A 23,559-nucleotide genomic window follows, 5' to 3' on the forward strand; every position below is an offset into this window, starting at 1 on the left:
ATTAGCCGAAAGCCGAAACAAGAATCTCTTTCGGGATTCGGGATTCGGGATTCGGCATTATTTCGGCATTCTTTCGGCATTCTTTCGGGTTTTTTTGTTGGGAAAATGCCTCCGTCTTTCAGGACGCCTGGAGGAGGCATTTTCCCACCAAATAAGCCCAAAATTGGTGGGGACCTTCCTCTAACCCTTCTCTAACAACTACCCAAGTTTCAGACAGATTGGACTTTGGGGGGCCATGTTATGGCCCCCCAAAGCAGGTCCCCCCATCCTCCCCATAAGAAAGCAAAGGAGCAGCATATTGTTAGCATGCTGCTGCTGATCTTTCTTCATTATTTCCTATGGGGAAAAAATGAAGAGGCAGGCTTCCTTTGCCAGGGGTGGCATTTTGCATGCAAAATGCCCCCCAGCCCTCAGGGGCCCTTCTCCCACCCCTCCTCCCACCCCCCACCAAGGCTCAGCCTGCTCCCACTTGGGGGGGCCATTTCATGGCCTCCCCAAGTAGGTGCTCTAATCTCTACCACTGACAGCTGGGGGAGGCTTGTGTTGCCAGGGGTGGCATTTTGCATGCAAAATGCCCCCCAACCCTCTGGGGCCCTTCTCCCACCCCTCCTCCCACCCCCCACCAAGGCTCAGCCTGCTCCCACTTGGGGGGGCCATTTCATGGCCTCCCCAAGTAGGTGCTCTCAGCCCCTAAAGTCCACCCCTCACAGCCCCACACAAACCCAATTCCCCCCCCAGCTGCCACACACAGACCCAAATCCCCCCAGTAGCCCCTCACAGACCCAAATCAACCCCCACCTGCCCCACACCCACCATAACCCCAGGAACAGGCTGGCCTGCCCTCCCCTTTTGGGAACCCCTAAACTCTCTTTCCCAGGGCAGTTCTGCACAGACAAGGGGTGCCACAATGGTGGCAGTGCCAAATCGTCCCTGGGAAAGAGCACCTGCCCTGGCACACAGACAACCACCCCCCTGACCCCCCCACCACCCGCAGAGAAGGCTGGCCAGCCTTCCCCATTGTTCCCTATGCTGGGAACCAACCTCCCATCAAAGAAGGGAACACAGACACACAATCATTAAGTTTAAAAAACCTTTATTTTCTCATTTTCAAATTACAAGTGGTCAACAAATCACAACATATTACACTTATTGTCCCTCATAGCACAACACAACACAATTAACTACACATCAGAGAATCTTAAACACAATTTTTTTTTTGAAATGGACAAACAGTAAAGTTTTGAACATTACAACAGGTTACATAGTGAGCGGGCACAACAGGGCATGGAAACAGAAGATGATCATAATAACTACCAGCCTAATACAACTCTCCCTCCATAACATGACTTAATGGGGGGGAACCACTGCAACAAAATCCCCCCCCAACCCTCTGGGGCCCTTCTCCCACCCTTCCTCCCATCCCCCCACCAAGGCTCAGCCTGCTCCCACTTGGGGGGGCCATTTCATGGCCTCCCCAAGTGGGTGCTCTGCTCTCATCTCTACCACTGACAGCTGGGAGAGGCTTGTCTTGCCAGGGGTGGCATTTTGCATGCCAAATGCCACCCTCACCCTCAGGGGCCCTTCTCCCACCCTTCCCCCCACCCCCCACCACATGCATTCCTTGACAATCAAGAAATCTGGAGTTAAATATAATGTGCATGTAAGTCCCTCAAAGACAGAAGCAATATGGAGGTAATGACCCATTTGATTTCCACAACCTCAGACACAATTAGGGATCCGTTTCCCCTTGGTGGGGGATCCCCCACTCTCACCTATCACCCCGAAGGGGGAAAGTCAGTGAATGAGCCTTCAAGGTACGCTCCAGGGGCTGCTGCCGTGATGTCACTGATGTCATCTGGCTGCCCTGAGAGTATGCCTGTGCTTTGCAGTGGGCTGATTTGGGCCCTACAGGCCAAAGCAGGATCCCTTGTGGCCCAAATCTGCCTGCTGTGAATTGTGCGTGCTCCCCAGCCTTGTGTGATGATCACATCACTTCCTAGAACAGACATCATCATGCCAGAGCATTGCCATTAAATGATCATGTGTGTGTGAACAGACCCTAAGTATCCTGTAGGCTTCAGTGATGGTATAGTAATGTTTTCACTCACATTATAGAGAGAGAGAGAGACAGAGAAGGGGGGGAGGCACTGAAACTAGATTATTTCTTCTATTTTACTGTCCCCTTCCAAAGCCAGGGTGGCATTGGCACAATGCCCCCCTCCCCCCGGTCAGAGCCTTAGTACCAGTATGCATTGACAGGCCCATGCATCATAGTCCTTTTTGAGACCCAGCCAAGTTGTGTGCCTTTTGGAGAAAAATGTTCAAGTTGCTGGTGGGGGTATGAACAATTTTTAGATATCCACTGTAGTGCAATGGCTAGAGAGTTGGTCTAGAATCTGGCAGACTCTGATTCTGTGCCTTGTAGGCTTGATGGATGTTCTTGGCTCAGCCTAAGTAAACAATTGTGTTGTGTTTTCCAGAGGCAGTCTAGGTGATTTTGGGGCCCTGGACAAATGTTCTGGACGGGGCCCCAGAACCAGTGCCGCCCCACCACTGGCTCCTTGCCAAGGCCAAGCAATTTGGTCACCTAGGCCCCAGATAGAGTGGGCAGGAGTGCGTTGTTTCCTTCCTCCCCCCCTCCACCCCCTCATACAACTAAGAAGGCCATCGGTGGAGTCACTCCAATGTGAGGCATGGAGCAGCTGTCTATTGTTAGCCTGGTTGTGATGAGGGTGAAACAAATCAAGGGAGAACAGCAATGTGTAAACCACTCTAGGTTCCCATGGGGGAGAAAACCGGGGCATAAGATAAACCTTTAATTTGGTGGGGAGGGGGTATATACATTTTATGTGTATGTGTCTGTATTTTTTATGCATTCAAATCACTTGTGGTGTACTTTAGAATTATATTGAGCTCCACAGTATCCCAAAAACCTTGTCCATGTATTGCAAACCGAAGTCAATCTACCACATCTAGGGTATTCTTCTTTTCCCTACTGCCTTCAATTTTTCTTAGCATTATTGTCTTTTCTAGTGAACCTTGTCTTCTCATGATGTGACATAAGCACTATCATCAATTGATATCTTCAAGGGAGAAAGCAGGCCTGATTTGGTCTGGATGCCACTTACATGTCTTTTTCGGAGTCCATGGTACATGTAAATTGAAACTTTCTTCCCACTTCACAGTGTGAATGCTTTTTCCTCCTATGAGCTTTGTCTAAATTTTACTGTACTGATACTGCTCATTTGGCCAAAAGGCCTGCCCTTGATCAATGCCACATTAAATACTTCATAATAAAAATATGTTTTTAGAACCATTTAAAAGTGTCCTTAAGTGCCATACGCTGATTTAAAAAAACATAAGCTAAATGTTTGGGAACACAACCAGATATGTGAATGACTGAAATGCAGCCCAATCCCACTGCTACTTAAAATCCATTTTTGATGGAGGTCTGGATTGTCTTACATTGGTGTCATTGGGCTTGGAATCAGGAACCTGGAAGCGTTCCATGGGGGCTACAACTTTCATGCCAAGGCTAAGAGGGTGGGAACGGGATCTCTCTGGGGTGGCAAACTCTGGCCTTGGAAGTTACTGGCAATTTGGGGGTGGGACTTGTGGAAAGGAAAATCTGAGTAGGGATCTCCCCCAGAATCCATGGTCCGCATTTGCCCTCTAAAGAGATTGCCCTTGGAAGCAGCCAGTTTCTCTGTAGGGAACTACTCTCTCTAACCTGAACTCAAGCCCAACCAGGAGTTTGGCAGCCCTAGGAAAATTTCAGAAAAAGATGGCAAAGGAGGGCCAGCAACTGATAGAGGCATGGAAGCCCACACCAGGACAGTAGCAGGGGCCTACTTGGGCACAAGGGACAACCAGTGCTCTCATCCCCCATAGTCCACTCCTTACAGCCCCACACAAACCCAGTTCCCCCACCCCACCTGCCACACACAGACCCAAATCCTCCACTCAGCCCCTCTCAGAACCAAAACCACCCTCAGCCGCCCCACACCGAGTACCCCAGGAACAGGCTGGCCAGCCTGCCCCATTGTTCCCTATGCTGGGAACCAACCTCCCATCAAAGAAGGGAACACAGACACACAATCATTAAGTTTAAAAAACCTTTATTTTCTCATTTTCAAATTACAAGTGGTCAACAAATCACAACATATTACACTTATTGTCCCTCATAGCACAACACAACACAATTAACTACAGATCAGAGAATCTTAAACACAATTTTTCTTTTGAAATGGACAAACAGTAAAGTTTTGAACATTACAGCAGGTTACATAGTGAGCGGGCACAACAGGGCATGGAAACAGAAGATGATCATAACTACCAGCCTAATACAACTCTCCCTCCATAACATGACTTAATGGGGGGGAACCACTGCAACAGGGTCCAGCAGAACCTATGTCATTTCCTGTGGCTGTGCTTTCAGTTCAGACACACAAAGCTGAACTGGGCACTTCCAAGGCACTGGACAATGGTATTTCTGGAGCAGTTCTGCAGAGGTCTCCCCCCACCCCCACACCAGCCTCAGAATTTACCTGGGAACATCTGTGAGAGATCATCATTGGCCGGTGCCCATCCACCACTCTTCCCGCATCCCCCAACCATGCAAACCCAACATTAACATCAAATTTTTTTTTTTTTAAACATGAACATTCAATCAACTTTTAAAAAACATAATCACAACATTTTTTTTTGGTTTTTTTTCCTTTTTTTTACATGAACAGAACATCAACTTTTAAAAAACATAATCACAACATTTTTTTGGGTTTTTTTTTTTTACATGAACATTCAATCAACTTTTAAAAAACATAATCACAACATTTTTTTTTGGTTTTTTTTCCTTTTTTTTACATGAACAGAACATCAACTTTCAAAAAACAGTACAACAATTCTTCTACAATTTTTTTTTACAAGGATTTCATCTGATAAAAACACCTAAGCAATCCCTATCTAACCTGTTTCTCCCTCCAGTAGCAATCCATGTTTCTGGGGCATTATTTTTCATAATAAATTTGGTCCCACAGGGTATGTCTCAGTGATGGGAGATGTTTTGAATACCCTGGGGGGGGGGGGCTTTCAAATTGCTGGGTGTTTTCCCTTTGCCACTGGTTCCTAACCACCCTCCCTCTACTGGCCGGTTTTAACTGTATATACAGGGTTTTATACAGGGGAGAGCGCGATTCCAAAGGATTGGACTCATAGAGGATGCAGGCCACAAGTTGGGCTCACCTCAGTCACTCTCGAAGTCCAGTCCTGAGAAATCGAAGAGGCGAGAGTTGACCTTCAGGAAGGTCAACTGCTCGACTCTCCATGGGAGAAGGCGAGTGCGATGTGGGCCGACAATGTCGCCCGCATGTGAAAAGACGCGCTCGCTCTCCACGCTCGTCGGAGGGCATGAGAGCAGCCGCTGCGCCTCGAGGGAGAGGTCCGGCCAGACCGACTCCTTCCTGGCCCAGTAGCTGAGCGGATCGGTGGAGAGCGACTCGCAGGGCTCCGCGAGGTAGTCCCTGACCATCGCCTCCGCCGGATCCTCTCTCACGGTCCTCACGACCCCAGAGGGGACGAGGGCCCACCGGAGCATCTCCATCTCCATCGGCACTCCGGTGGTGGCCTCGGGGGGGGCCTGCGCAGAGGGGGCGTCAGAGGGACCCGCACGGCAGGGCCCCTCTTGCGTCCCCCCTGTCGACAGGCGTCCCCTCTTGGCCTGCCTGCGCCTCACCCAAGAGCAGAGCCCGTCTCTGGCTTGGGTGAGGTTCCCGTCCCGCTCGGCGAAAGTGCCCTTTATGCGCGGGTCACACATGGTCGCCAACATGTATGACTCTTCCTTAGTGAGAGGAGTTAGCCTGGCAGCTATGCCCTGCTGCAGCCTTCTCACTAATGCGCGCACCGCTGGAACAAGGTCAGCACGGGGCGCGACCCGGTCTGCAAGGGTGGCCAGATTCCTCTGGAGCGTGTGCACCAGGGGAATGACCAGACCGAGGGTCGCCGTGTCTGACGAGACCGCCACAGTGAAGTCCTTGAAGGGCTTCAGGACCTCCACTGTCTGGGTGATGGTGAGCCAATCCTCCCGGTTGAACTCACCCACCTGACTCGCACCGCGGTGCTCGGAGAGCCACGCATGGAGTGCGGCCTGCTGCTCCACCAAGCGCTCAAGCATGGCGCAGGTGGAGTTCCAGCGAGTGCTGACGTCAGTGATCAGAGCGTGCTCTGGCACACCTGTCCTGACCTGTGTCTGGCGCAGTTCGTGCGTGGCCTTCACGCTGCGCGAGAAGTGACCCGTGAGCCTCCGACATTTCTGGACAAGTAACTGGAGTTCACGGGTCCGGGTATCCACGGGTTCCTTCGAGGAGCCCAACCCCAGCGCATCTCTCACCACTAGGTGAAGCTTGTGAGCGGCACAGTAGACGCTCTCTCGGCTCACTAGATGCGCCGCTGCCCTCATGTTCTTGCCACCGTCCGTCACCATGCATCCCACGGTGGCGGGTCCCTGGCCTATCCACTCGTCCAACTGTCTCCTTAAGGTGGCAGCGATGTTCTCCGCCGTGTGGGACACGTCGAGCACCTCGGCGTGAAGCAAGGCCTTGCAGTAGCCGGCCTGGCGGTCTCGCATCCTTCCCTGTCTAGCTGTGCTAGGCACCTCCCCCCGGCCCCCACCCAGAACCGACTCGGGTTCCCACCAGTGAGCAGTAAGCGAGAGGTACGCTTGCTGCACACTTGGGCAGGTCCAGATGTCCGATGTGAAGTGCACAGTTCTCCCGGCAACCCGGGACAGCTGTGCCTTCACATGATCCCTGGCAGCCCTGTAAAACGAGGGCACCACCGATCTGCTCAACGACGTGCGAGCAGGGACGGCGTACCAGGGAAAGCAATCTTGGAGCAGCCCTGAGAAGCCGAAGTCTTCAACTACGGAATACGGTTGCCCATCCACTGCTATCATGTTGACGATGTGGCGCGTGATGCGCCTGCTCGCCCTCCGGATCCCCTCTCTGGGCACACTAGCGCCCTGCATACCAAGCATCTCCGGGAGAGAGGCTTGGCGTCCCTTTCCTGCAGGTACCCTTGGGGGGAGAGCACCAGAGGAGCCTGCCTCCTTCTGGCTAGCTGGCGGCCGTGCGGCGCCACTCAAACCCTCCTCCCGAAGAAGCACCGCCTGGTGGTGCCTCTTCATATGGTACCTCATCCCAGACGTGGAGAGATGCCACGGCTGACGCGCTGCCTACAATGCAGGCACAGGGCTGCTCGGGGATCCTCCGCTGCCTGGAAGTGCTTCCAGATTTCGGAGGAAAAGGGCATCCCACGCTTCCCAGGAGAAGCGCGTTCGGGACCACCCTGCGGCACCTCCTGTGAGGTGCTCTGGCCGGACACACCGTGTCCCACTCTCGGCCGGGCAGGTGGGGATGGACGAGGCTGAAGGGGCAGAGATGTGGGCTCTTCCACCACAGTCTCTGCCTCTTCCTCCCGCGTCCTCTCCTCCTGCACAGCCGCGAGAGGCCTGCTGCTGGCCTCAGAGGAAACTGGGGTGGACCGCCCCAGGGGGGGTCTCACGGGCAGTTCCTCCAACATCCTCCGGGTTCCTGGGGTGAGCGGGAGCGCAGGGAAAGTCATGTGCTCCGCGCCCATCCCAGGAGACACCACATGCTGCCCCTCCTCCAGCAGCTGGCTCGCAACCACTGGAGGAGGAGGAGCCTCAGCAGCAGGCCCCTGCCCAGTGCCAGCCCCTGCCTCACGCACCCGGGTTGGGGGTGGCCCTCCAGCAGCTGCCTCAGGAAAGAGAGTCTTGCGAACCCTCTTCCTGTCACCAGAAGCCAGGCTGGTGAACGGCAGCAGCGCAGGGGAGGGCCTCCTCCGCTCAGATGGAGGGGCTGCCCCAGCAGTCCCCCTCCCCCTCCCCTCCTCCCCTCTAGATTTCTCCCTAGCCTTTCCCCCGGGGCCCCTCTCTGCTTTCCTCTCCGACATACTTTCCCCTCCCAAATTCAACCCTAACTAATCAGAAAAGATTTAGAAAACAAAGGTCAACTTTGTTTTCAAGACCTAACTAACCTGCTCTAAATCTGTGCTTCTAGTGGCTCTGTGACTTGGAGATGAACAATCAAGTGCCTTTTTAAGCAACCCTATTTATGTCAGGGAACCTGAGCCTGCCAATCAGCTGAATTCCTCTGGAATTGAGCTGGCCCTAAACCCCAATAACAGGTGACAAAGCCTTAAATACTCACACACTAGTATGCCCGGGCCGGCCTGGCACCACCACGGGTGCCAGAGATGGGCAGTGGAACCCTAGTTATGGGGGCACTAATGGGAAGCCTATTGACAGCTATTACAAATTTTTATATATATATATATATATATAGAATTCAAACCTAACACTCACTCACTAATGCTTTCCCTGCTGAGTCCCTATTTAGTTTTTTAAAAAAAACTAGGCTCGGTTTCCCTAATAATTATGTTGAGGGCAATTATCCACTGATCACCTACCAACTGGCCTACCTACCTAAGAGACACTATTTAGCGGGACCGATGTATCTGTGGTATGTCGGTGTGGGGTGTGGATGTGGTGTTTTGAAGATGAACCTCCCCCCTCCCAAGCTAGCAAGAACCCACCCCCAAGGCCACCCAAATGTGAACCCGGACTCGCTCACAGTAACACCAGTCCTGCAGTCCAGCGATGTTCAGGCGGTCTTGCAGCTGGTCCTCCTCTCCTCCACGATGCTGTCAAGAAAATTGGAAATGTTAGCAGAGTCAACACCACACGCCGCACACGCAACCCCCAAAATTCAAGGCCCCGTTGCACAAGCCAAGTCAGCCCCCCCCCCCCCTTAAAGGCTAGGGCCAACCAGCAGCAAAACAAAACACATCCACCCAGCAGAGCTTCTGGCCTGTGCAGGCCAAAAGCTGGCACACTCATTTTTTAGTCCTGTGAAACAGTAGTTCATGCCCACCCCACACTCAAACTTGAAAAATGAAACATGAAAGAAAGCAGGCACTGCGATCAATGCTGGCCCCCCTAACCCCCAAACAATATCCTCTTGCCCAACCAGAAAATGCCCCCCCCCCGGCCCAAGCCATAAAGACAGAGCCAAAGCATATGCTCGCAGGTAGGCACAGCAGCAGACATAAGCTCAAAAACCAAATTTAACAACAACCCTACCAGTCCACCAGTGCAGATGTCCAGCAATGTTGATCCTCCACGCAGAGATCTGCAGGCCGATGTCCACCAAGTGCAGTCCAGTCCAGAAGAGGTCCACCAACGATAAACAACCTGAATGTGAAGCAAAACAGTGAGTGCCAGGCCAGCAAACGGGAAGGGTTACCAAAGCCGGAGCAGCAGGCCTGTGTGTGGGCCGAAGGCTGGCACAGTTGATCAGGATGGAGCCTGTTGGGAATCCTTGCAAGCAGGGGACCAGACACAGAAACGCAAGCCACACCATTCCAGATTGTGGAGCACAACTGTGAGTGCCAGGCCAGCAACCAAAAAGGGTTACCTTGGCCAAAGCAGCATACCTGTGTGTGGCCCACAGGCTGGCACAGTTGATCAGGACGGAGCCTGTTGGGAATCCTTGCAAGCAGGGGACCAGACACAGAAAAGCAAGCCACACCATTCCAGATTGTGGAGCACTACTGTGAGTGCCAGGCCAGCAACCAAAAAGGGTTACCTTGGCCAAAGCAGCATACCTGTGTGTGGCCCACAGGCTGGCACAGTTGATCAGGACGGAGCCTGTTGGGAATCCTTGCAAGCAGGGGACCAGACACAGAAAAGCAAGCCACACCATTCCAGATTGTGGAGCACAACTGTGAGTGCCAGCCAGAAGAAAGGCTTCTGGCCTGTGTAGGCCCAAAGCTGGCACACTCTGGTTTTAATCTTAAAACAGTGGATCAAGCTTAAAGAAGGCAAGCACAACAACCAATGCTGAACCCCCCCCCCCACCATCAAACATTGTCTGCCCAACCTGTCCCCCAGGCCATACCTGTGTGTGGCCCACAGGCTGGCACAGTTGATCAGGACGGAGCCTGTTGGGAATCCTTGCAAGCAGGGGACCAGACACAGAAAAGCAAGCCACACCATTCCAGATTGTGAAGCACAACTGTGAGAGCCAGCCAGAAGAAAGGCTTCTGGCCTGTGTAGGCCCAAAGCTGGCACACTCTTGTTTTAATCTTAAAACAGTGGATCAAGCTTAAAGAAGGCAAGCACAACAACCAATGCTGAACCCCCCCCCCACCATCAAACATTGTCTGCCCAACCTGTCCCCCAGGCCATACCTGTGTGTGGCCCACAGGCTGGCACAGTTGATCAGGACGGAGCCTGTTGGGAATCCTTGCAAGCAGGGGACCAGACACAGAAAAGCAAGCCACACCATTCCAGATTGTGAAGCACAACTGTGAGAGCCAGCCAGAAGAAAGGCTTCTGGCCTGTGTAGGCCCAAAGCTGGCACACTCTTGTTTTAATCTTAAAACAGTGGATCAAGCTTAAAGAAGGCAAGCACAACAACCAATGCTGAAACCCCCCCCCCCCCACCATCAAACATTGTCTGCCCAACCTGTCCCCCAGGCCATACCTGTGTGTGGCCCACAGGCTGGCACAGTTGATCAGGACGGAGCCTGTTGGGAATCCTTGCAAGCAAGGGACCAGACACAGAAAAGCAAGCCACACCATTCCAGATTGTGGAGCACAACTGTGAGAGCCAGCCAGAAGAAAGGCTTCTGGCCTGTGTAGGCCCAAAGCTGGCACACTCTTGTTTTAATCTTAAAACAGTGGATCAAGCTTAAAGAAGGCAAGCACAACAACCAATGCTGAACCCCCCCCCCCACCATCAAACATTGTCTGCCCAACCTGTCCCCCAGGCCATACCTGTGTGTGGCCCACAGGCTGGCACAGTTGATCAGGACGGAGCCTGTTGGGAATCCTTGCAAGCAGGGGACCAGACACAGAAAAGCAAGCCACACCATTCCAGATTGTGAAGCACAACTGTGAGAGCCAGCCAGAAGAAAGGCTTCTGGCCTGTGTAGGCCCAAAGCTGGCACACTCTTGTTTTAATCTTAAAACAGTGGATCAAGCTTAAAGAAGGCAAGCACAACAACCAATGCTGAACCCCCCCCCCCCCCACCATCAAACATTGTCTGCCCAACCTGTCCCCCAGGCCATACCTGTGTGTGGCCCACAGGCTGGCACAGTTGATCAGGACGGAGCCTGTTGGGAATCCTTGCAAGCAGGGGACCAGACACAGAAAAGCAAGCCACACCATTCCAGATTGTGGAGCACAACTGTGAGAGCCAGCCAGAAGAAAGGCTTCTGGCCTGTGTAGGCCCAAAGCTGGCACACTCTTGTTTTAATCTTAAAACAGTGGATCAAGCTTAAAGAAGGCAAGCACAACAACCAATGCTGAACCCCCCCCCCCCCACCATCAAACATTGTCTGCCCAACCTGTCCCCCAGGCCATACCTGTGTGTGGCCCACAGGCTGGCACAGTTGATCAGGACGGAGCCTGTTTGGAATCCTTGCAAGCAGGGGACCAGACACAGAAAAGCAAGCCACACCATTCCAGATTGTGAAGCACAACTGTGAGAGCCAGCCAGAAGAAAGGCTTCTGGCCTGTGTAGGCCCAAAGCTGGCACACTCTTGTTTTAATCTTAAAACAGTGGATCAAGCTTAAAGAAGGCAAGCACAACAACCAATGCTGAACCCCCCCCCCCCCACCATCAAACATTGTCTGCCCAACCTGTCCCCCAGGCCATACCTGTGTGTGGCCCACAGGCTGGCACAGTTGATCAGGACGGAGCCTGTTGGGAATCCTTGCAAGCAGGGGACCAGACACAGAAAAGCAAGCCACACCATTCCAGATTGTGAAGCACAACTGTGAGAGCCAGCCAGAAGAAAGGCTTCTGGCCTGTGTAGGCCCAAAGCTGGCACACTCTTGTTTTAATCTTAAAACAGTGGATCAAGCTTAAAGAAGGCAAGCACAACAACCAATGCTGAACCCCCCCCCCCCACCATCAAACATTGTCTGCCCAACCTGTCCCCCAGGCCATACCTGTGTGTGGCCCACAGGCTGGCACAGTTGATCACGACGGAGCCTGTTGGGAATCCTTGCAAGCAAGGGACCAGACACAGAAAAGCAAGCCACACCATTCCAGATTGTTGAGCACAACTGTGAGAGCCAGCCAGAAGAAAGGCTTCTGGCCTGTGTAGGCCCAAAGCTGGCACACTCTGGTTTTAATCTTCAAACAGTGGATCAAGCTTAAAGAAGGCAAGCACAACAACCAATGCTGAACCCCCCCCCCCCCACCATCAAACATTGTCTGCCCAACCTGTCCCCAGGCCATACCTGTGTGTGGCCCACAGGCTGGCACAGTTGATCAGGACGGAGCCTGTTGGGAATCCTTGCAAGCAGGGGACCAGACACAGAAAAGCAAGCCACACCATTCCAGATTGTGGAGCACAACTGTGAGAGCCAGCCAGAAGAAAGGCTTCTGGCCTGTGTAGGCCCAAAGCTGGCACACTCTTGTTTTAATCTTAAAACAGTGGATCAAGCTTAAAGAAGGCAAGCACAACAACCAATGCTGAACCCCCCCCCCCCCACCATCAAACATTGTCTGCCCAACCTGTCCCCCAGGCCATACCTGTGTGTGGCCCACAGGCTGGCACAGTTGATCAGGACGGAGCCTGTTGGGAATCCTTGCAAGCAGGGGACCAGACACAGAAAAGCAAGCCACACCATTCCAGATTGTGGAGCACAACTGTGAGAGCCAGCCAGAAGAAAGGCTTCTGGCCTGTGTAGGCCCAAAGCTGGCACACTCTTGTTTTAATCTTAAAACAGTGGATCAAGCTTAAAGAAGGCAAGCACAACAACCAATGCTGAACCCCCCCCCCCACCATCAAACATTGTCTGCCCAACCTGTCCCCCAGGCCATACCTGTGTGTGGCCCACAGGCTGGCACAGTTGATCAGGACGGAGCCTGTTGGGAATCCTTGCAAGCAGGGGACCAGACACAGAAAAGCAAGCCACACCATTCCAGATTGTGAAGCACAACTGTGAGAGCCAGCCAGAAGAAAGGCTTCTGGCCTGTGTAGGCCCAAAGCTGGCACACTCTTGTTTTAATCTTAAAACAGTGGATCAAGCTTAAAGAAGGCAAGCACAACAACCAATGCTGAAACCCCCACCCCACCATCAAACATTGTCTGCCCAACCTGTCCCCCAGGCCATGCCAAGAATAAACTGCAACACCTTTTTGCAGAGGCAGGCCACAGCAGCACATTGCCCAGCATCAAAAAAATTTACAAAAATTTTAAAAAGGCCTACCAGGTGTCCTCTCAGGATGTCCAGCACAGTTGATCCTCCAGGCAGATGTCCTCCAGGCTCCAGGTGCAGTCTCTCTTCTTCTCCTCTCTCGGTCACAGCTCAGCAGCAGCAGCAACAGAAGTGTTCCAGACAGTCTTGCTCCAAATTTAAATCCCCTGCTGCAGCCTCAGCCAAAGATTTAAATCTATTGGCTGGCATGAGAATGCAGCAGTGGGATTGGTGACTCCTAAAGTCCCCACTCCCCTGCCTTTCCCCACCCACACTCCAAGAGCCACCCTCCTCCTGCTCCCCCTCCCCTACCTGTTAGTTTTGGCGGGAATCTCTGCTGCTTTGCAAATGCAAAGTGCAATGCAATGCTTGCACCTTGCATTTGCAAGGCAAAGCAGGATTCCCTATCCTCCTTTGCAAGAGGGGTGGGGGGTGACAGAAGGAGTGAGTGATTCACTCCTTCTCCCCCCCTCCCCTCTTCTAAGAGCCTGCAGGAAGCCTTTGCTTCCAGCAGGATTTTGCTAGCCGCTTGCTAAGGCAAACGGCTAGCAAAAACAAAATGGCGATTCTCGAATGCCGAAAGAATGCCGAAAGAATCCCGAAACGTTTCGGGTTTTTCTTTCGGCAATCCCGAAACATTTCGGCATTCCCCGAAACGTTTCGGGATTCTTGAAGAATGCCGAAACACTTTTGTTTCGGCATTCTTTCGGCATTCTGAATGCCGAAACGCACATCCCTATTCATGACAATACGATACTACCTCCCCTTTTTACTCAGCATATTAAGGAATTTGAATGACCAATTACTTTTGGGCACATATCCTCCTTTCCATAGTTCCTGTCCCACGTAGCTTTTTTCCATGAACATCCCATAATCATTCCTGCAAAATGTTTTTGGCTTCTACCTTTGTCACCAGTACAAAAGCTGTTTGAGGCCAACCCATTGATTAACACATTAGTGGCAAGAACTGTAATCTGACAAATTCTGGCACCTTCTTTTTTATCCAGTTTCACCATTTTCTGAGAACCATCAGGTTTAACAACAGTGCTGGGGATGAAGTCTCTTTCAATGAAAACCAAGACTGGGTAGCTGGATATGACATTGTGAATTGCATCGTATTTCCCAATGAGTCCTTTACTCGAGTGAAAGTTGGAAGGGTGGACCCCCAGGCTTGGATGGGGCAGGCATTCTCAATTAAAGATGACATGATCACATGGAACAACTGGTTCAATCAGGTAGGTTATTTTAACTTTTGGGTGGATCCTACTAGCTTTCCCATTTGAGCTCTCCTGATTCTTTTTCTCCCATCAACCCATTCTGTATGGCTTTTGTCTAAATGGATCCTGCAATTCCTAGCATTGTAATTTAATAGTGAAAAGAAGCCCCTCTTATTTCATTGTTTGCACATGGAATTTGCATAGTACTTGTACTTATGATGTCTATATCCTGTCAATTTATTGTGATATTTCATTGGCAATTTAATGACATTGCTGGCAACATACTGATGTCATTTCCAGTCTTAGCATGTTTCCAATGATGCCTTGATATAAGCCTCCCCATTTCCTCGTATTTTCTCCCACTGCTCATTGGAGTAATTGTGGGAAGCACCCACTGTGGGCGGAAGTGATCTCCCCACCCCAATTGAGCATATGGTAACTATTGTATAACGGTCAGTGGATTTTTCTTATAAGATTTTTTAAAAATTATAAGATGGAGTTCTTGTACAATGGCCTCTAGGAATAGACGTGTTTTACAAATTCATCCAGGCTCAGCTTGATGGTGAGGTAAAAGACATTTGGCATATCTCAATAGCTCTCACCACTGTGTCCAGATGATAAAAATGTCATCTATAAGGAATACAGGAGAGGTGGGCATGTTAACAAGCAATTTCATATTTTTAAAATATTTTTTTAATGCTGAGAACAAAAAAGAACCAGACACATCCCAAATATTAGTCAATTACTTACTACAGCTACATAAAAAAATGAAGCTTTTATGGCACCAAAATTCATCCATTCATTGATTTGGTTTCTTCATCTAATTGTTCAACTGGAACAGGATAAATTCTTCTTTTAATATCTCAGCCCAAAAGAGGATATAATCCAACACATTTTATCTCAATGCAAGATGACAATGAACACATTATGTGTGTTATGTGGTGTTAAGTCATCTCCAACCTATGGTGACCCTATGAATGAAAGACCTCCAAAAAATTCTATCTTTAACAGACTTGCTCAGATCCTGCAAACTTTAGGATGTGACTTCTTTTATTAAGTCAAGCCATCTTGTTTCAGGTTTTCTTCTTTTCCTGCTGCCTTCCACTTTTCCTAGCATTACTGACCTTTCCAGAGAATCTTGTCTTCTCATGATGTGACCAAAGTACGATAGCCTCAGGGCCAAGCTACACATGACGAATGACACTTGAACAGCAAGTGGATTGAGTGGAGGGCAAGTGAACAGGGAGAAATACACTTGCTGTTCAAGTGTCATTCGTCATGTGTAGCTTGGCCCTTAGTCTTGTCATTTTAGCTTCTAAGGAGAATTCAGACTTGATTAGATCTAGTACCCACTTATTTGCTTTTTTGGCTGTCCATGGTATTCACAAAACCCTCCTCCAGCACCACATTTCAAATGAATCAATTTTCTTCCTGCCAGTTTTCTTTACTGTCCAACTTTCACATCCATACATGGCAATGGGGAATAACATAGTTTGGCTTATCTTGATCTTGTTTCCCAGAGACACATCTTTATCTTTAAAGATCTTATCTAGCTCTCCCACAGCTGCTTTTCCAAGTCTCAATCTTCTTCTGATTTCTTCATTGCAGTCTCCCCGTTGGATAATGATTGAGCCAAGGAATAGAAAATCTTGAACAACTTCCATTTCCTCATTGTCAACTTTTAAAATTGTGTAATTCCATGATGGTCATTACTTCTGTCTTCTTGATTTTCAGTTGTAATCCTGCTTTGACACTTTCTCCTTTAACATTCACCAGTAGTCGTTTCAAGTCTTCACTATTTTCTGCTAGTAATATAGTATGATCTGCATATCTCAAACTGTTAATGTTCCTCCCACCCTCCCCCTTTATTTGGCTTTTGTTGCCAAGTAGGCCCCCTCCCCTGCTTTGAAGCCTGCTATGAACTGTGTTAAAGTTTCCTGCATTACTGTTTCACTGCTGCACAAAGACTGCTTTGCACGTGTGTGTTCTGATACACGTGTCAGTTTCCTGCCTGCGTGTCAATTACCTTGCTGCCGCTATAGACTGTGTAGTGTACTGACTCCATGTTTGGTTAACTGCACAAAGGACTCTCTTCCTGGGCAAGCCCTGCCCTGGCCTGTATCTGGAATTCCCAGTGTGTGTTACAAGTGTTCCCCGTGCCTGCTTTGCCATCTGCCACGGACCGTGCCTATTCCCTGCTTTGGACTGTGTTTTAAAGTGTTGTTCCCTCTGCCTCCATGGAAGCCTGCCTCATATGGGCCCAAGCCGCTGCTAGCAGCCGGGCGCCTGCCGGGGAAACCTCCAGCGAGCCTGGCTAGGCGCTCCCTGGTCAGTTCCCGCCTGGAGCCTCCCGCGGGCCGGTCGCCGAGCTTGCCCGCGCTACCGGGCAGCCTGCTATCCAGCCCCAGCTATGCCCAGCCGGCATCCATGTTCTTAGGCAGCCAGAAGACCCTGGGAAGAAGACTGCTTTGAGAAGCCATTTCGGCGAAGCGGGCACACCACGTCCGCAGCGAGAGCCCCTCGCCCCGCTCTGCATATCTTAGGAGCCGCCCCGGAGAAGAGCTAAGTGCTGACCATCCCAAGCACTTAGAGAATGCATCTCAAAGAAACCTCCGCATTCCAGAAGCTGATGACATCAGGACAAGCCCTGTCCACTGGAACATCCTTTCAGCCCACTTGGATTTCCCCCTCCCTCTTTTGTCCCCTCTTCCTGAGGTGTCACTTATCACAATCTGATTACCAAAGTGGCCCATCCAAGCCATTCAGTAGCCCATTAGACCCTTTGTTTTAATCTGTGAGAACCACCAAGTACAGCACCAGCCCCAGGGTACGTTTTGGGGTATTTAAGCTGGTCTCTCAGACCACTCGGTGCCTCGGCCATTCCCTATCCAGACCTCCTTGCTGTCCGTCTGTGGTTCCAGTGCTGGCATTGGGCCACCCTCGCTGTTGTGTCTCTGCTTCGCTCCAGGATTGTGAGTATTTCCCTTACCATCGTTGGGAACCAGCTAATGCGAACGTCTCTGTATTTCCTACTCTGTATTTCTTAGACCTTGTATGTTCTTTGTATGATTGTGCAAGCTAGGCTTACGCTACACTCAATACACGTGTTTGGACCTTACTCCTTGTCTGCCTCTTTTTCACTAGAGTGTCTGGGATCGGGACCTCCGTAAACATAGGTTATGATCCTCGCTTAATATTAATAGTTACAGACTGCTACAGCTAATTCCCCATTATAATAAAAGAGCAGTTCTGGTAACACTTTGCAACTCCCATGATATTCCTGAGGTCAGTGGCAAATAGCAAGATTCCAAACTATACTTTCAGATGAGCTATACCTTCCACAGACAATTTTTGGTTCCATTTCATAGAGCATTAGAGGGGAGAGGCCTCTAGAAATTACCTGGGTCACGATGTCCTGATTCTTGTCATTCTTTGCTCTGCTACTCACATGGTAATCTAGAAGTGGATGATCAATTTTGAGGTGCCTTGTTTCATGTTTTGTGAAGAGTTATGCTAGCCATAGATAGCAGGGGAACATAGTCTTTCATTATTGCAGATATTTCCATCTAGCTGATTTTTCCTGTCCCATTCAAATTCAGCAGACTTCATGCTTCATTTCTAAGTCATTGTTATGGAATGACCTACGGAATACTCTGGGTGTGGCTGTTTATCTGCAGGACATCTGGAAAGTTTCTATCAGTGTCTGTGACTAGATATGGGTATGAACCAGAAAAAAAATGAAACATGTGGCTCGTGGCTCATCAAATTTAGTGAACCACGAACCACGAACTTTCATGAACTTGCCCCCTGGTTTGCGAACCGGTTCGTGAAAATGTCACATCCAGGTCAGAAAATTGGTTCAGTAGAAGGTCACTTCTGGGCCAGCAGAAGGCCACTTTCCGGTCAGCAGAGGGTCTGCAGGAAATCCATCCCCTGTTGTTTAGGAAACTGATTGATTGGCACCAGGCTGTCTGCAGTGATGAACTAAAAAACGAACCAAGCGAACCAGGCTAAAGTTCATGACTGTTCATCAGAAATGGGATCTGATGAACTGCTGGTTCGCGAACCATGAACCAACCTGGTTCATCATGAATTTTGGTTCATATTTCGGTTCTTGCCCATCTCTATCTGTGACCATACATGTACTTTCATGGAAATGGGTTTGGGCTGCTGTCCAGAGTTGAGAAACAAGTACTGTGTTTTTGAGAATGGAACAAAAATCATACAATAGAGTAGACACACACACAGAGACCCAAGTAGAATAAGGGTATATAGGTAACAGAGAGGTGACTCTTGATAGTTGTTAATACCTAGACTCAGACTGCATTCCCAAATGGCATGAATTATTACAGTATATACATCAAACTGTCAGATAAGCCCCCAGCATACCTGTCATGAATTAAGTGTTTCTTGCAGACTAATGTGCCTCTGAGTACATGCAGAGTAAAACCTGTTTTCTGGTGTGTTGCTGCCAACTGCTTATCTCGCAGGCAAGGTGTTTTGGTTAGGAGTTCCTGGCAAGCCTGGGAATTCGACTTTGAAGTCAATGCAGAGACTGTACCAAGCTACACAGAGACTGAACTGAGCTCATCTCTCCCCTCCTCCTTCTTCCCAAGCTCTGCATGCCAAAAATCCTAATGGACTTTCCCACCAAGGGTGGGGACATCCACCGATAATTAAACTTGCTTTACTACCTTTAGGCATTCCAGCCAATTCCACTGTCGTGGTATCTTGATACTGGTATCTTTTTAAAATAAAAACAACTTTAACTCATACACCTGAGTGATGCAGTGAAATGTTTGGGGAAGTACCTGACAAGACCTGACACAAACAGATGAATTTCATTTCATCTTGTTTAGTACCACATTTTAAAAGCTCAGTATTTGCTAATAGGAGCTGCAACTGTATTCAGTTCTGGCAAGTTGGCAGCAAGGTTTAGGTATCACAGGTAAATAGATAGTCAGAAATCAAGGTACGATCCAAGGATCAAGACAGGAAATGATGCTGGACTCTAGGGCCTCCACAAGAGGAAGGTCTTGGAAAGCTGAAATTTGGCAATCAGATGCTATCTGAGAAAAATTACAAGCAAGTTAAAAGGAAATGTTGAACAAAGAAAGGCTCAGACTCAACTGTAGGATTATATAGAGAACTGGAAATCTCTCCCTTTCCTGTAGTCAATGATACTGTATAAAGCTATAGAGTTGCCTTTTCCTCTTGAGAGAATCTAGAGAGCGTGGGAGTTTCTGAACTGCCAAACATGCTCTCCTTTACCTGGTCCATGCTTCAATTCTGCCCCTCTGAGTCCTCAACTCCAGGGATCTGGAAGTGCAGGACCATGACAAGTCCACTCAGGAGATTTCTTATTTGCTGGGACAGGAACCTGGTATTGGAGGAGAGGCATGGAGTCTTCCCTAGCACCTACCAGAATTCACACATCCCGGGGCATAGTGGAAACCATGGGAAGTATGTCTTCTGAGGAGAGTTCTGAGAAGTCCCATATACAAGTGGGCCTAGGGCAAGCCTTGACACACTGCTCTATGACTCAGGCAACCTAGATAACGTCTTTCTCTTCTGATTCTGTTCAGACTCAGCCTCATTCTGTCTGCTCCGTGAGTTGCCTTTCTGGATATAGAAAGAAAGAGCAGGAGGGCAAGCCAATCTGCTGCTATCAGTGCACCCAGTGCCCAGAAGGGATGATTTCTAACCGGACAGGTAGGCATTTGAAAGTGTTTCCCAATCTCTTCAGTAAAGAAACACTTTAAAATGAGGCATATTGTAAAAACACCATAATTACTATTATATTTGCTGTTAATAATACTGCCTAATTCATTATGGAGGAGAGAAACAGCAAACAAACTTATCATAAGACAATCATTGAAGAAATCTGATACAATCTCTGAAAATCTGTACAATAAATTTAACCGATACATATCCATGACACACAGAGTGAGGAATGGCTAAGCGCTACAGCAAGTTCTTTGCATGCAGAAGTTCCCAGGTTCAGTCTCTGATATCACTAGTTAAAGGCACAGATCCTAGGAGATCTGAAAGTCCTCTGCCTGAAATTCTGGATGGATGCTGTCAGTCAGAGACTACAGACCTTTATACAGCAGTAGTCTAAATCAGTATAAGTCAACTTCATAAGAATTGCAAGCATGAGATAAGATGTCAGGTGATATCAGAATCACATGACAGGAAAAGAGGAGACTAGAGTGATGCCCCCACCAGCCAGTAAGAGCATGCACCCCCCAAAAATCTGTTTCAGTTTCAAATCCTGGGCTTCTGAATGAAGTATGCACAGTTCTTAGTTTTTCTGGATGGGTGTTGACAGCTTGGATCTAATCATTTGGAATTTTTGTTAACTTGAGTTTTGGCCCTGCTGTTTGCAGTGTGGGCTTCCAGTCTTTGGGGCAGCTGCATTTGCAGTTAATGGCACCAGAATTGCATAGAACATAGTCTTCCTTCTAAACCTTAATCCATTGAGCTTTTCCTCAGTAACACCTAACACACACAGACACACACACATACAGAAGAAGGTGAATGTTGGCAGGTGCACTCTATGGCAGGAATCTGGCTGGCAAAGGGGTAGCAGGGCAGTGGGAGCATTAAAAACAATCCCGTTTTTGATTGAACACTTGCACGCTCACCTAGTAGCACTTTTCCTCACAGACAATCCAAGTGCCCTGAAGGGGGAGGGGAACACAGACCAGTGCCCAGGTAGCACCAAAAAACCCTCTAAATAGGTCTACTCAGATGTAAATCTCTTTTTATTCTATAGTGCTCGCAAAGAGGTGTCTTTAGAATTGTAGCCTATGATTGAAGTCTGGAGACATTTCCCTTTCTGAACATTTCCAAAACCTATAGCTGGAGAGTGTTCTTGCCTTGCAAGGACTCAATTGGTAGAGAAAAAAATGCCATTTCTGGATAGTAAAGAAAAAAAGTAAAATGCATTCATGTGCATTGCATATATCCTCCCCTTCCCAGCAAGAGATTTAATTAATATCATAAAGACTTCTCTCCCTTTGGGATCTGATTAGTGATTCCTGTTATGGCCAACAAGGTGCTGCCATGGGGGCGCAGTGCTTGATTCCCTGCTATTGCCATCCCTGTAAGGTAAGAACCAAAACAACACACAAAACCTTTTGGGTGGAATGGTGCCATTCCAGAAGCTGATTTAACAGAATGAAACACAATTTCCAGGTGAATTGCTAGATCATTTGTTTCATTTTACGTACCCCTACCAGCAAGTGTAAAAGCCAGAATCTGAAATAGGCACCCATCAGTTTTCCATAGTGAGGCTCATGCAAAAGGTCAGAGCCATGGAGGAGTCCTCCTCACCACTGAATGTCCTTGCCTTACCATGCTGTCCAATATATGTGCAAGGATAGGCAGGAAGAGTGGTGCTTTAACTCTCTACACATTCATATTAGCAGCATGACTTTCTCAAAGGCAGCAAAAATAGGTCTATAGAAATTTGTAAATCAGCAAGTAATGCTTTGACGTATGAGAGGGCATAATCTTATTGGCTGATGAGGAAGACTGATACGTTCTATGCTCATTCAACTTTTGTTATCTCTTTTAATTTGTCTTCTTTGGGATGGGATATAAGACTGACAGATTCCATTTCTTTATGAAGATGCAGGTCACTGTGACAAGTGCCCGGATGACAAGCATGCCAACCACAATCAAGATAATTGCATTCCTAAAACCATACACTTCCTCTCCATCAATGACACTTTGGGGATAGTTTCTGTTTTCACATCCCTTTGCTTGTCTGTCATCACAAGTCTGATATTGGTAACATTTGTTAAATATCGGGACACTCCAATCATCAAAGCCAACAACCGAGATATCACCTACCTTCTCCTCCTCTCCCTCCTGCTCTCTTTCCTCTGCTCCTTGCTCTTTATTGGACAGCCCAACAAAGTCACCTGCCTTCTCCGACAATCAACATTTCTTCTTGTCTTCTCCATTGCAGTATCTTCTGTGTTGGCTAAAACCATCACTGTGATTCTGGCATTCGAGGCTACAAAACCAGGAAGCCAGATGAGGAAATGGTTGAGGAAGAGGGTAACAAACGCCATTGTCCTCTTTTGTTCCCTCGGTCAACTTGGAATCTGTGCTGTCTGGCTAGCAACAAAGCCTCCCTTCCCTGAGTTGGACATGCTCTCCCAAAGCAGAGAGATCATAGTCCAGTGTCATGAGGGCTCCGTCACCATTTTTTATTGTGCCCTCAGTTACATGGGTTTCTTAGCCATGGCCAGTTTTCTTGTAGCTTTCTTAGCAAGGAATTTGCCAGATAGTTTTAATGAAGCCAAGTTCATTTCTTTCAGCATTTCGGTGTTTTGCAGTGTTTGGGTATGTTTTGTTCCTACTTACTTGAGCACCAAAGGGAAATATATGGTAGCTGTGGAGATCTTCTCCATCTTGGCCTCTGGGGCAGGATTGCTCAGTTGTATCTTTTTCCCGAAATGTTATATTATAATCCTAAAGCCCGGTCTTAACTCTAAAAAACATGTTATGTCAAAACGAAGTTAACTAAACATAAATTATCTTGTCACCACTGATTAAAGTCATGTTGTAGTGAAACAAACTGATATTTTTGCTTCTTTTTTTCTTTCTCCATTGCTTTCTTTGTTCACATTTTCAACTTCAGCACTCCTACCATACATAAGAGGATGGCAGGATGAACAGAATTCGCCATCCCAATATGTTTGGGTGCCATTTTGTGGGAATTGGGCCAATACATTTGTTTTCCATGGGTGTTGTCACTCCCCTCCTTGCCCCGCTCCCCTCTCCTGGCACCTCACAGGGGACCAACAGGTCAGTCCCGGCCTTTTGGCCTGTTTTCCTGGGCTCCTGCCAAGGACTCAGAAAGGGGGCACCTGGTGGTCTCTTTCTCCCTCTCTCTCTCACTCCTACTGCCATGCTCTCCCTTAGCTCCAGGGCCAGCTACCCACACTCCTCCTCTTCCTGGCTTGGAGCCCTCCTTTTTATCCCTCTCCTTATTAACCCATTCCAGTCCCTCAGGACAGCCTTTCCATTACTCC

General features: G+C 48.9%; 1 protein-coding gene across 1 annotated transcript in view; it reads left to right on the forward strand.

The window, feature by feature from the left end:
* Positions 1-23,047, forward strand: part of LOC129339242 (vomeronasal type-2 receptor 26-like) — a 29,847-nt gene extending 6,800 nt beyond the window's left edge. Inside the window, exons 3-5 of the mRNA XM_054993833.1 lie at positions 14,300-14,527; positions 20,095-20,221; positions 22,146-23,047. Coding sequence (XP_054849808.1) covers positions 14,300-14,527; positions 20,095-20,221; positions 22,146-23,047 — 1,257 coding nt within the window. The remainder of the gene's footprint in view (positions 1-14,299; positions 14,528-20,094; positions 20,222-22,145) is intronic.
* Positions 23,048-23,559: the final 512 nt, after the last annotated feature.

Source organism: Eublepharis macularius, chromosome 12 (assembly GCF_028583425.1).
Source record: "Eublepharis macularius isolate TG4126 chromosome 12, MPM_Emac_v1.0, whole genome shotgun sequence".
Lineage (NCBI taxonomy): Eukaryota > Metazoa > Chordata > Lepidosauria > Squamata > Eublepharidae > Eublepharis > Eublepharis macularius.